The sequence below is a fragment of the Neofelis nebulosa genome, chromosome 3 (genome assembly GCF_028018385.1).
Source record: "Neofelis nebulosa isolate mNeoNeb1 chromosome 3, mNeoNeb1.pri, whole genome shotgun sequence".
Taxonomy (NCBI): domain Eukaryota; kingdom Metazoa; phylum Chordata; class Mammalia; order Carnivora; family Felidae; genus Neofelis; species Neofelis nebulosa.
In genome coordinates this window covers 102,882,555-102,895,027 of record NC_080784.1, presented here as the reverse complement: position 1 = coordinate 102,895,027, position 12,473 = coordinate 102,882,555, and the positions used below count along the sequence as shown (strand labels likewise).

At 36.6% G+C, this 12,473-nt stretch overlaps 1 protein-coding gene across 4 annotated transcripts in view; it reads left to right on the top strand.

Moving 5' to 3' along the window:
- The window catches only part of AFG2A (AFG2 AAA ATPase homolog A), a 364,625-nt gene that overhangs the window by 5,430 nt on the left and 346,722 nt on the right, over positions 1-12,473 (top strand). For all 4 annotated transcript variants that reach the window (XM_058721440.1, XM_058721439.1, XM_058721442.1 and 1 more), the window contains exons 3-8: positions 1,149-1,306; positions 5,110-5,168; positions 5,762-6,400; positions 7,348-7,477; positions 7,748-7,804; positions 10,477-10,600. In XM_058721440.1, coding sequence (XP_058577423.1) covers positions 1,149-1,306; positions 5,110-5,168; positions 5,762-6,400; positions 7,348-7,477; positions 7,748-7,804; positions 10,477-10,600 — 1,167 coding nt within the window. The remainder of the gene's footprint in view (positions 1-1,148; positions 1,307-5,109; positions 5,169-5,761; positions 6,401-7,347; positions 7,478-7,747; positions 7,805-10,476; positions 10,601-12,473) is intronic.

Genomic DNA, 12,473 nt, shown 5'->3' with positions numbered 1-12,473 from the left:
CGAAACCCAGAAAGGTTCATTTTTGCCAGGTTGGTCTTTCCTGCTGCTGGCCTCTGCCTCTGCTATGTCTTCTGCTGCTTGATTAGTCAGTGTTCTCTCATCCAGTGGCATCCTCTGAAAATGATTTGAAATCTATTAGGTGCTGATGGCACAGTTCTCATTCTTTTCATTATTCTTTTTTTTTATTCAAAAAAATTTTTTTAATGTTCATTTTATTTTTGAGACAGAGAGAGACAGAGTATGAATGGGGGAGGGTCAGAGAAAGAGGGAGACAGAATCTGAAACAGGCTCCAGGTTCTGAGCTGTCAGCACAGAGCCCGACGCGGGGCTCGAACTCACGGACCGTGAGATCATGACCTGAGCCGAAGTCGGACGCTTAACCGACTGAGCCACCCAGGTGCCCCTCATTATTCTTAAAAAAGAAAAAGAAAAAAAGTTCTTCACTGTGTTTTGTGGAGACTATAAATATGTGAGCTCAGACCACTGTCTGGAGCTGGAAATCTTCACTTCTCCTCGTTAACATTTAAGTCTAATGAGATCCAGGTTCCCATGAAGCTCTTGTGCCAGCTCCTTCACTACTTCCTGGATGAAGTTTATGTGCCAGGCTTACAGTTAGCTTGTCTTTAGTATTTTTTCCCATTTTCTTATTGCATGTTAATGCCTTTGTCTCTTTTTTGTAAATTACCTTTCAGATCTTCTACTGATTTCACCGTGGTATCATTCCTAATCTTCACAAAAAGACATAATTAAGTACTTATTTAAAAAGTTTTTTGGGGGCACGTGGGTGGCTCAGTTGGTTGAGCATCTGACTTTGGCTCAGGTCATGATCTCACAGCTCGTGAGTTTGAGCCCTGCATTGAGCTCGCTGCTGTCCGCACAGAACCCGCTTCTGATCTTCTGCTCCCCTCTCTCCCTGCCCCTTCCCACTTATGCTCTCTCTCTCTCTCTCAAAAATAAGTAAATAAGTAAGTAAATAAATAAATAAATAAAGTTTTTTGTAACTTGTGTCAGATTGTAAGTCCTTTGGGGGTGAGGACTGTGTTTTGCAGATCCATATACTTAGTTGTGCTTAGTTTTCTGCCTTATAAATTAATGAATTTCTATGAATATTTATTTTCTTATATTTTTATTTCCTGTGTTCTGGGCAGGTCTATACAGCCTGGCCTGTGGCAGGGTTTCCTGGAGGCAAGGTTGGCCTGAGTGAAACGGCGCAAAAGAATGTGGGCGTGAGCGTTGGTGATGCCATTCAAGTCCAGCCTCTGTTGGGTGCGGTGCTTCAGGCTGAGGAAATGGATGTCACACTCAGGTTTGGTGCTTTTCTTTGGTGACAATCTAAATGAGTGCTGCCCAGCAGAAACAGAACAAGAATCACAAATGTGAACCACATATATAATTTTGCATTTTCTGATAGCCACTTTTAAGAAGGAAAATCAAGTTGGTGAAATATTTCATTTAATATGTAAGTTAGTCATTATTTCAATATTAATATTTAGTATTACACCAATTGTAACATTTTATTTTAACTTGTAATAACTATAAAAAACTGTTAAGTTATTTTCCATTCTGTTTTTCAAACTAAGTCTTTTTTTTTTTTTTCAACGTTTATTTATTTTTGAGACAGAGAGAGACACAGCATGAACAGGGGAGGGGCAGAGAGAGAGGGAGACACAGAATCGGAAGCAGGCTCCAGGCTCTGAGCCATCAGCCCAGAGCCCGACGCGGGGCTCGAACTCGCGGACCGTGAGATCGTGACCTGAGCTGAAGTCGGACGCTTAACCGACTGAGCCACCCAGGCGCCCCTCAAACTAAGTCTTAAAAAATCCACTGTGTTTGTTAAACTTGCCAGCACACCTCAATTTGGACTAGACACATTTAAGTGCTCGATAGCCACACGTGGCGAGTGGCTAGTGTTCTACTGTATTAGACAGTACAAGCTAGATGAGTGCTACATAATGTATGGACTAGAGACTGTATTGCTGTGTGATTAGTCTGCCCTGATTTTTTTGGTGAGAGGAATTATTACCGATGTATGTTCCACAGTAGTTTTCATCTTGGATTGCAGTGTAATCAGAGATGTTGTAAAGGAGGGAGTAGATTACCGTGAATAGGCAAGAAATAAGTTTTAATCAAGACTGTTCAAGCAAAGCACCTGATTATATATTTTAACTCATTGATTATTCAATCTAATAAAACAGTTGTATTTATTAGATTTTGAAAGTCCCTCATCAAAGACTAATTGTTTGAATCACCTTATCAATGCAGTTAAAGTATATCACTCGTCGTCTTGGATATTCTGTTTGCAAGAATCACAAAACATTTTCCAGTCATTAGTTTGATTTTAAAATGTTTTCTTCTCTTTTGATAGTTTTATAGATTTCAAGCTTGAGCATTAGCATATTTTTTTTTTCTTATAAACCAGGAAACATTTTTCAGAGAACTTAGTAACATTTTAGCAAACAGTAAAATAAAAGGAAGAGGGGAAAGGAAAACTCAGCATGTGTTGTGCACCAGCTGTGTACTAGCACACACACATGCATACACACCTTTTCTTCTCTCATTTAATACTCCGAACATCTACAAGGTGCCCATATTTATCCCTTTCTTAAAGATGAAGAGGGGAGCCTGGGTGGCTCAGTCGGTTGAGCGACAGACTTTGGCTCAGGTCATGATCTCACGGTTTGTGAGTTTGAGCCCTGCATCGGGCTCTGTGCTGACAGCTCAGAGCCTGGAGCCTGCTTCTGATTCTGTCTCCCTCTCTCTCTGTCCCTCCCCCTCTCACGCTTTGTCTCTGTCTCAGAAATAAACAAACATTAAAAAAAAATTTTTTTTTAAAAGATGAGGAAATGGCCTGGGTGAGAAGTAACTTACCCATTATTTTATGGGTTAGGTAGTAGTTCTACACAGATTAAATGGTATTTATCTTTAGAGTGTCTTGAGGCAGTGCTGCAGGTTGCAGGCATCAGTTGATTGGATTTTTGATGATCTAGCTAGTGTGACCTCTTGAGGGCGCAGCAGTCTTAGGTGATGACGATAACTTACTATACAGGGACTGTATGTGTTTTAAATGGCAGCTTGGTTTTTACAATTTTATTAAAAAATCTTGTGTTTTAAATGTGGCAGCAGAGCTTAGACAAGAAACTTAATTTCAAGTAAGATAAATCAGTAATTTTAATCTGTGGATCATACCCTTCGTTTGCTTCTGAAAAATTTTATTAGTAAGGTTAGAGCTCCTTCTAGTGGAAGTAATTTTGTCTGCACCTATTCATTTTTTAAAAGCAAAACTTAGTATTTTTACCATTCTTATACTCGTTTGTGAATATCTTCTATTCAGAGTTTAATAAATAGAAATGATTTAAATGTAACTGGTTTCAGAGTTCTATAAACAGAAGTGAATTTAAGCATTTAAGGAGATACAATTTCCCGTGTAGTTTATATATACATTTGATTTGAAATTTCCCCCTTGTTCTTTTTTTTCTCTCTGTAAGAATACACAGTCAATTCTCATTCTTAGTGCTAAGTATGTTCTATAAAGTTACTGTGAGTACTGCATTAGCAATGTATGTATATATTTATATTTAATGTTACATATTTATGTTTAAATATTTAACGTATGTTATATATAATAGCATATGCTAATAACCTTACTATATTTAGTGCATATTTAGTGTAAATATTTACATATACATATCTTACCATACATTATAATCTCAAGACAACTCATTCTGATAGATTTTCACTTCTTTATTTTATAAAAGAGAAGTGGTAGTTCAGAAATGTTGAGTGACTTGCCGGAGGCCACCTCGCTGACAGATACCAGTTAGGATTCAAATCTCCAGCTCACCCACGAGCTGCACTTTCTGCTGTACACTGCACTGCCTCCTACCATCTCTGCCATCTTCTTGTTGTCTCTGGAAGAATGAAAACAAGAGTTCTTTTTCAACCTCAGCTAGGAAAGTGTTTAGTGACTCCATCGTTTTGCCTGCTCTACACATGTCCGTGAATGACTAGGCAAGCTCTTTTAGTATTGATTTTGGGGTTACAAATAAATTGTAGCAGGTGGGTGAATCTGCAAATAATGAAGTTGACACTATTGGTTTTGTTTGTTGCTGACAAAGTGATTGGAGAACAAGGCTTAGATTTGGACCAGATGGGTCTGCTAATATACCTCTTCTTGAGCTAAACTATCACTTTTCCACCGATCTCTGGATGACCTCACAACCGTAGCCTCCTCTGCTGGTATGGGCTACTTACATGCGGGGAATAAGGAAAAATGCACCTATTCTGAGAACTGTCCAAGAACATGTTTCTTCACAAGATTTTTACATGTACCTACTTCCTATACTCAAGCAACCTTTCTGAAAAACAATCATTAGCTGGAAGAAAGGGTTGTCATTTTTCTGTAGGCATGCCCTTTCTCCAGAATAAAATTCCATTACACTATTACTCTCCCTTTTTCTTATTTGTACCTCTTCAGGTAATGTCCTATAAGGACTTAATTTTCCAGAAAGATAAAATTCTAAATTATAGAACGGAAGTGAAGTAATCTATGAGTAAAAGCCTTTCTCCAAGCTAGGCAATTTCAGAAAAGGGATGGTTAATTTATATCAGTGTTTTTCAAATGTTGGCTATGACACACAATGAAAAATACATTTCACTGTGATCTAGTATATGTATACATCCACAAATATGGTGCACGCATGTACTCACGTGTGTACCTGTATACATGAGTATATAGATGTGTATGAATGTATGTATAAGAAAGTAATGCTTTTCTAAGCAGTATTTACTCTTTCTTTGTGTGATGTACTTTTGACATTTTGTATTCTATTAAAAAAATGCTGGATGAGATTGACTGAAATGATTTCATGATCCACTAATGGATAGTACTCTATATTTTGAAGAACATTGATTTAGGTCATTAGGACACCAAGTTGCAAATCATCTTTTCATGGCTATAAGAAATATCTGAAAAGCATAAATCATTCCAGTATTGTATAAACCATTTCCAGGTGACTAGGTCTGCATTACAACTATGTATATGTAATTTTATATTACGTTTTAGTTTCTGGTGTACTCGATGCTGATTTCTATTTCCCCTGCCCTTTATAGTGACAAAAATGTGGATATTAATGAAGAACAACTGACTGGTTGTCTTCTGAGGAAACTAGGTGAGAGACATGTTTTAAATAGTTTTTTAAATTGTAAGAAGCAAGGTAGCAGTAAATAAAGTAATGTGTCTTTGAAGTCTTATATAGATCATAGTTATCTTCAACAGTGTGGAGACTGTTCTTCTCAATGAATTAATGTCCTTAGAGATAGGGATTTTTTTCTCAATTGATTGGTAGTTAAGCAGTGGAGAGAATACATGATTTGTCTACGGACAAAGTCAGTGTTAGAACTGAGACTTTTAACCCTTGAGCTCTTGGTCTTTCCTGTGAGAAATGTTACCTTGAAGTATCAGGCAGGTGTGCCATTTTAGGTGAGTTTATTATTAGATATGGAATGCCTGGCTATGTGTTGACGAGTTGATAGGATTCTAGATGTATTGAGTGTGGAAGATTGTAAAGAGTTATCTTGTCCTTCTGTCTCTATATAGTGCTCTATCAAATGGGAATATTAAGTTGTCTCTTTTTTATGGCAATTATTTTATTAATATGGTTAGTCTTTCAGGTAGTTTATTAATAGATGGAATAAATTGCTATTTAAACATTAAATGGGTAAAAGTTATGCTAACATATATTTTTAAAAAATTATTTTCTAGATGGCAAGATTGTTTTACCAGGCAACTTTTTGTATTGTACATTCTATGGACGACCATGCAAGTTGCAAGTGTTGAGAGTGAAAGGGACAGATGGCATGATATTGAGAAGGCCTCAGAATGACACTGATGCTCAAGGAATGGCCTGTGAACAGTCCAACATAGACACCAGTACGCTGGACGTAGCCTTACAGCTGAGCCAGTTAGATCTGGAAGAGCCTCAGGATCCAACATCAAGCAGTACTCCTTGCAAACCAGTAGATGACAGAATGATAAGTAAAGCTAGTGACATTTTTTCAGATGTTACACAGAGTCCTAGGGACAACAGTGGACTTGAACTAGCAGAGATCATAGGACTTAAATGTAGTTTTGAATTGGCCAAAGGAGGAAATGAGCAACTTGTTAATGAAGAGAGATTGCTAAAGTCAGCCTATGTGGGAACAAAGCACAACACTGATACTTTTTATTTTATTTCTTCAACAACGAGAGTGAATTTTACAAAGATTTGTACAAATTCAGAAGAGCAAGACAACCAATTCAAAGTAACTTACGACATGATAGGAGGCTTAAATAGTCAGCTGAAAACAATTAGAGAAGTAATTGAATTGCCTCTCAAGCAGCCTGAACTTTTCAAGAGTTACGGTATGATTCCTTCAGTGTATTGCACCCACAAGTATTAAATTCGAACTAAAAAGCAGTTGGCTCATTCCACTTAAATAATAATTGTTCACTTTCTTTTCTTGTTTTTTTTTTCCTGAGTAGTAGGTATGGTAGGAGGTGTGAGTTGCTTTGGGAGATGCCGGTTAAACCGTGAGCTTTTTTTCATGCTTTATCTCTTTAGATTGTAATGTGAGTTAGCTGCAGCCTTGTATCTTCTAATTGCATACTTCCACAATTGTTTATATTGGATCTAGAATTGGTATCTTGTCATTCTAGATGAGCTGTAATGACCAAAGAAGTAAACCAAACATTCAAATATGTTGGGTAAAATTTCTTTGTTAGGAAATGTAGCTGTGTGCAGATCTCTTTGCATTTAAGCAAGTGGTTAAGGGAGTGATTGGCTCCTAGGAAACTCAGGGATTCCTCTGTATGGTAATTGCCCAGATCCTCTGCATGTATTTGATGCCTACCATCTCTTTCTCTGCCTTTTCCTTTTTCATGAGTCTATATATAAATATGGAATGAACCCTTGGATCGACATGTTGCTAGTAATCTTTATATAGTCTAAGGTGGCTAGTTGGATGAAAATTAAGATTGATGGTTGTTTTGGATGTCCTTGTTCTTATCTGAGCTTTGTGTTCTGATTATTGAACTGTGCTGTGTGGGATGGGACATAGCAATTTTGTGGATGTCCAGCCAGTTTTTCACCAGTGTGCCTGGCCTCTCTCAGGTCTACTGAGAGAGAAAAAATCATTTCTGGAGATCAGTGTTTGGGCCAGTTAGTACATTTTGAGGGGAAGGGGCAGGGTCAGAAGGTCTGACTCTTACTTTAGTTTTGTGATACAAGGTAAATTTACAACTCATGTTTGCAATCATATGATAACACAAGAAACCTAGTAATGTTGAATACAGTCTTCTTTTTCTTCTAGGAATTCCTCCACCTAGAGGAGTGTTACTCTATGGCCCTCCAGGTACTGGGAAGACCATGATTGCTAGGGCTGTTGCTAATGAAGTAGGAGCCTATGTTTCTGTAATTAATGGTCCTGAAATTATAAGCAAGTAGGTGCATAATTCAATAGAATAAACAGTTTTATTAAATACTTCTTAAATGTGTTTCAAAAAAATGACTGCATAGCATTCCCTCTGGATATTCATATGTTGAAATACTTTAAATTTGCTTTTAATTGTGTATAAAAATTAAGTTTTGAAAATAATTTTTGAAAGTAGTTTTAAGTATTCTGGAAATATTTGAAAAGTCAGATGAACTTTTAAAGACGAAACTTTAAAAACACTAAAAGTTGGTCCTTAAATGTATTTTATTTGTTACAGATTCTATGGGGAGACAGAAGCAAGGCTACGTCAGATATTTGCTGAAGCCACTCTACGGTATTCTTTACATTTAGATGTTTGTAATTAGTAGTCAAGGATATTGTAATCAAAGTACGCTTACTAACACTATATGAAGCATGAAAGAACAGTACAAAAATAATACCGATAGCACTAGCAATGATTGTAAATCTAATGAAGTTGTATTTAATGTATTTTTATCTAATATTGTCTTGAAAGTTTGATAAGTGAGTTACTGAATTACATAAAGTAGGAGAATTAAAACAGATGGTAAGTCAGGTGATTTTGCTTGAGCATATAAATGTATGATTTTTCTTTAGAATACCTAGAGTACTTAGGCATATCCAGTTTATCTAGTTGCCTTAGTAGATTGTATCATAGTAGCCCTTTATGCTTAATTTTTTTTTTATTATAGTTTGCTTCAAAGAGACAAATATGTTGCTCTTTAGAAACAGTTCGCTTTGATTATTCCTCAGTTTAGGCTACCTATTGCATCGCAATGAGTGTAAGAGTGTGGTGTATAACATGGTCTAATGTAATGTTATTTGTAATAAGGCTGTCTCTACCACTGTTTTGGTTTTTAACTTACCATAATTCTACTCTTGTCAAAGGAACTTTCATATTTAAAGTTTTTTTCCCAGAGACAGCAGATGAAAAAAGTAGTTGGTTGTCCCAATACTAAAAATTTGAGAACCAGTGGTATACCTTATTATGTAGTATGTTTTTGTTGTTATGTTCCTGGAAGTTGAAGCTTTCTATTGTGAGAGAATTCACATCGTTTTATGGGAGAACTCATCATCTTGAGAGTTCTTTTTTTAATAGGCTAAAAAAAAAAAAGAGAGGGTGAGCATTTGGAATTTCTTTCTTTTTTTAATGTTTATTTATTTTTGAGAGAGACACTGTGAGTCGGGGAGAGGCAGAGAGAGAGGGAGACACAGAATCCAAGCAGGCTCCAGGCTCTGAGCTGTCAGCACAGAGCCTGATGCAGGGGTTGAACCCACAAACCTTGAGATCATGACCTGAGCCGAAGTTGGATGCTCAACTGACTGAGCCCCCAGGTACCACCCCGCTCCCCCAACTTTTTTTAGTGTTTATTGGAATTTCTATTCCTTGGACTTTACACCTGCTTCAAGGGACATCTCTGGCCTCATCTTCTGAATTGTTGCAATCATAACAATTTATTGGGCATTAGCAGTCAACTTCTGTTTGGGCATAGACTCATGAGTAGTAGACTATTCTCAATAGTCTTCTTTTTATTGAGTTCAGATCTGTTAGAACAATTAATCTAAGGTTTTTCATCCTATTGCCTTTGTCTTAATATTATTAATTAAAGCCCTAAATTTGATGCATTAAATTTCCTTTTTTTAATTTTTAATTTTAATTCCAGTATAGTTTGCAGTATTATATTAGTTTCAGATGTACAATATAGTGATTCAGCAATTCCATATATCACCCATTGCTCATCAGGACGATTGTCCTCCTTAATCCCCATCACCTATTTCACCCATCCCTCTGGTAATCATCAGTTGTTCTCTATATTTAAAAGTCTGTTTTTTAGCTTGTCTCCCTCTTTCTCACCCTCTCTCACTCTATTTTTTTTTCCTTTGCTCATTTGTTTTGTTTCTTAAATTCAAGGGGTAAGTGAAATAATATGGTATTTGTCTTTCTCTTACTGACTTATTTTACTTAGTATTATATTTTGTAGCTCCATCCATGTCATTGCAAATGGCAAGATCTCATTCTTTTTATGGCTGAATAATATTCCATTGTGTGTTAATACCACATCTTCTTTATCCACTCGTTTATTGATGGACACTTGGGCTACTTCCATAATTTGGCTATTGTAAATAATGCTACTATAAACATAGGGGTGCATACATACCTTTGAATGAGTATTTTTGTATTTTTTTGGTAAATACCCAGTAGTGTGATTGCTGGATTGTAGGGTAGTTCTGTTTTTAACTTTTTGAGGAACCTCCACAGTGACTGCACCAGTTTGCATTCCCACCAGCATAAGGCATGAGGGTTCCTTTTTCTCCACATCCACACCAACGCTTGTTGTTTCTTGTGTTTTTTATTTTAGCCAGTCTGACCAGTGGGAGGTGATATCTCATTGTAGTTTTGATTTGCACTTTCCTCATAAGTAATGTTGAGCATCTTTTATGTGTCTGTTGGCAATCTGTATACCTTCTTTGGAGAAATGTATGTTCATGTCTTTTGCCCATTTTTAGTTGGATTATTTGTGTTTTGGATGTTGAGGTATATCAGTTCTTCTTATGTTTTGGATAGTAACCCTTTATAGGATATGTCATTGAAAGTATCTTCTCCCATTTAGTAGGATTGCCTTTTAGTTTTATTAATTATTTAGTTTGCTATGCAAAAGCTTTTTATTTTGATGTATTCCCAATAGGTTTTTTTTTTTTTCCCCTTGCCTTAGGAGAGATATCTAGAAAAATGCTTCTTTGGCCAATGTCAGAGAAATTACTGCCTGTGCTCTCTCCTAGGGTTTTTATGGTTTCACATCTCACATTTAGGTTTTTAATTCATTTTTGAATTTATTTTTGTGTATGGTGTAAATTTCATTCTTTTGCATGTACATTTCAGTTAAGAATTTAAGAGTACTCCCTTTTAGTTTTGTAATTGGAATGGATTGTATCAAATTTAAAAATCATATGTATATTAAAGAATTAATTTTACTTGTTTTTTTTCAGGCACCCATCAATTATTTTTATTGATGAGCTGGATGCACTTTGTCCTAAAAGAGAAGGGGCTCAGAATGAAGTGGAAAAAAGAGTGGTAGCATCACTGTTAACACTGATGGATGGTATTGGTTCAGTAAGTATAGCACCAGTATTGATTCTGTGTAGGAAAGGGTTGCCTCTTAATAATATGTACGTAGTAGCAAAAACTAACAAATATGTCTGAGTTTTGGGGTATTCTAGGATAGGGAAAAATATTAGCCATAAAAACTAGAGGAAAGACCCCTAAAATAATTTTCTTCAGCAGAAATCTTAGTAACTTCTAGGATAGTATACCTGCACTGTATACTTTTTTACCGTATAAAATAATATACAATGATGGATTTCTTTTATAATAAATGATATTAACTTAAAAACCGGAAGCGGGGTGCCTGGGTGGCTCAGTCGGTTAAGCCTGTGACTTTGGCTCAGGTCATGATCTCACTGGTCACGTGTTCAAGCACTACGTTGGGCTCTGTGCTGACAGCTCAGAGCCTGGAGCCTGTTTTGGATTCTGTCTCCCTCTCTGTCTCTGCCCTGCCCCCACTCGTGCTCTGTCTGTCTTTTTCAAAAATAAATAAACATAGGGGCGCCTGGGTGGCTCAGTTGGTTGAGCGTCCGACTTCGGCTCAGGTCATGATCTCATGGTCCGTGAGTTCCAGCCCCACGTCGGGCTCTGTGCTGATGGCCCAGAGCCTGGAGCCTGTTTCAGATTCTGTGTCTCCCTCTCTCTCTGACCCTCCCCCGTTCATGCTCTGTCTCTCTCTGTCTCAAAAATAAATAAACGTTAAAAAAAAATTTTTTTTAAATAAATAAATAAATAAACATTGAAAAAAATTATTTTAATAAAATAAAAAAACCAGAAACAAAAATCAGTAAAGAAGATTTAGATATATTTTAGAGGATTTTACTAAGAAATTTCATGATTAAGTCTTGAATACTCATGTACAAATTGATTCTTTTAGGGCTTTAAGTTTGACAGTTGAAAGGAAATAAAGAATAATGGAAAAATATGTGCAACATTTAAATTTTTTTTAATTAAAAAATTTTTTTTATGTTTATTTATTTTTGAAGAGAGAGAAAGAGAGAGAGAGAGAGAGAGATATAACGCAAGCTGGGGAGGTCAGAAAGAGGGAGAGAAAAACCCCAAGCAGGCTCTGTGCTTTCAGCGTGGAGCTGGACATGGGGCTTGAACTCGTGGATTGTGAGATCATGCTCTGAACCGAAACCAGGAGTCAGACACTTAACCAACTGAGCCACCCAGGTGCCCCTGTTTGTGCAGGGTTTAAAAAGAAGCTACCCATGATAGATTCTCTATAGATTCTCTCTATAGATTCTCTGATAGGGCATACACTTGCAAATTAATAAACACTGTGCTGCTTGTGAAAGGAAGATCCATAGATGTAGAAGCAGGAATGAGGAAAAATTCTTTCAGACTCCTGACAGCCATTTACCAGAAGAATACATTTCTTATGCAGGATTTTTACATAAATAACTCGTTTTGTAGAGTCATGTTAGAACCAAAAGAAATTTTAGAAATCATGTAGTCCCAAGTCCTCCTTTTGCACATTGCAAAACTGGACTGTTAGAACTTTTTGGTTTTTACTACTTGTTGGTAAAAACTAAACATGTGAAAATAATGTGAAGGTTGGGTTTTAAGTGTCTGTTATTTGCTAACATGCGTTACAATTTTAAGAGTAACAGAGAAGAGTTGAACCTGGAGGAAGCTGGATGACCACCTCGTTCTCAGTCTAGGTGCAATAACTAGGTGTGATCATCCCAGGTTTGGTTCTCCATCTTTAAAATTGGAGAGTTCAGTGATGTTAGTATGTTGGAGGTGGCAGGGCTCTTGAGGACTGACTCACAATAGCAACACTCATGAGAGACATACATAAACTGGGATGCCAGTTTGTCTGTTTACAATAAGAATATCATCATTAAGCCAACCAGATATCTTTGTTTATGGTTGA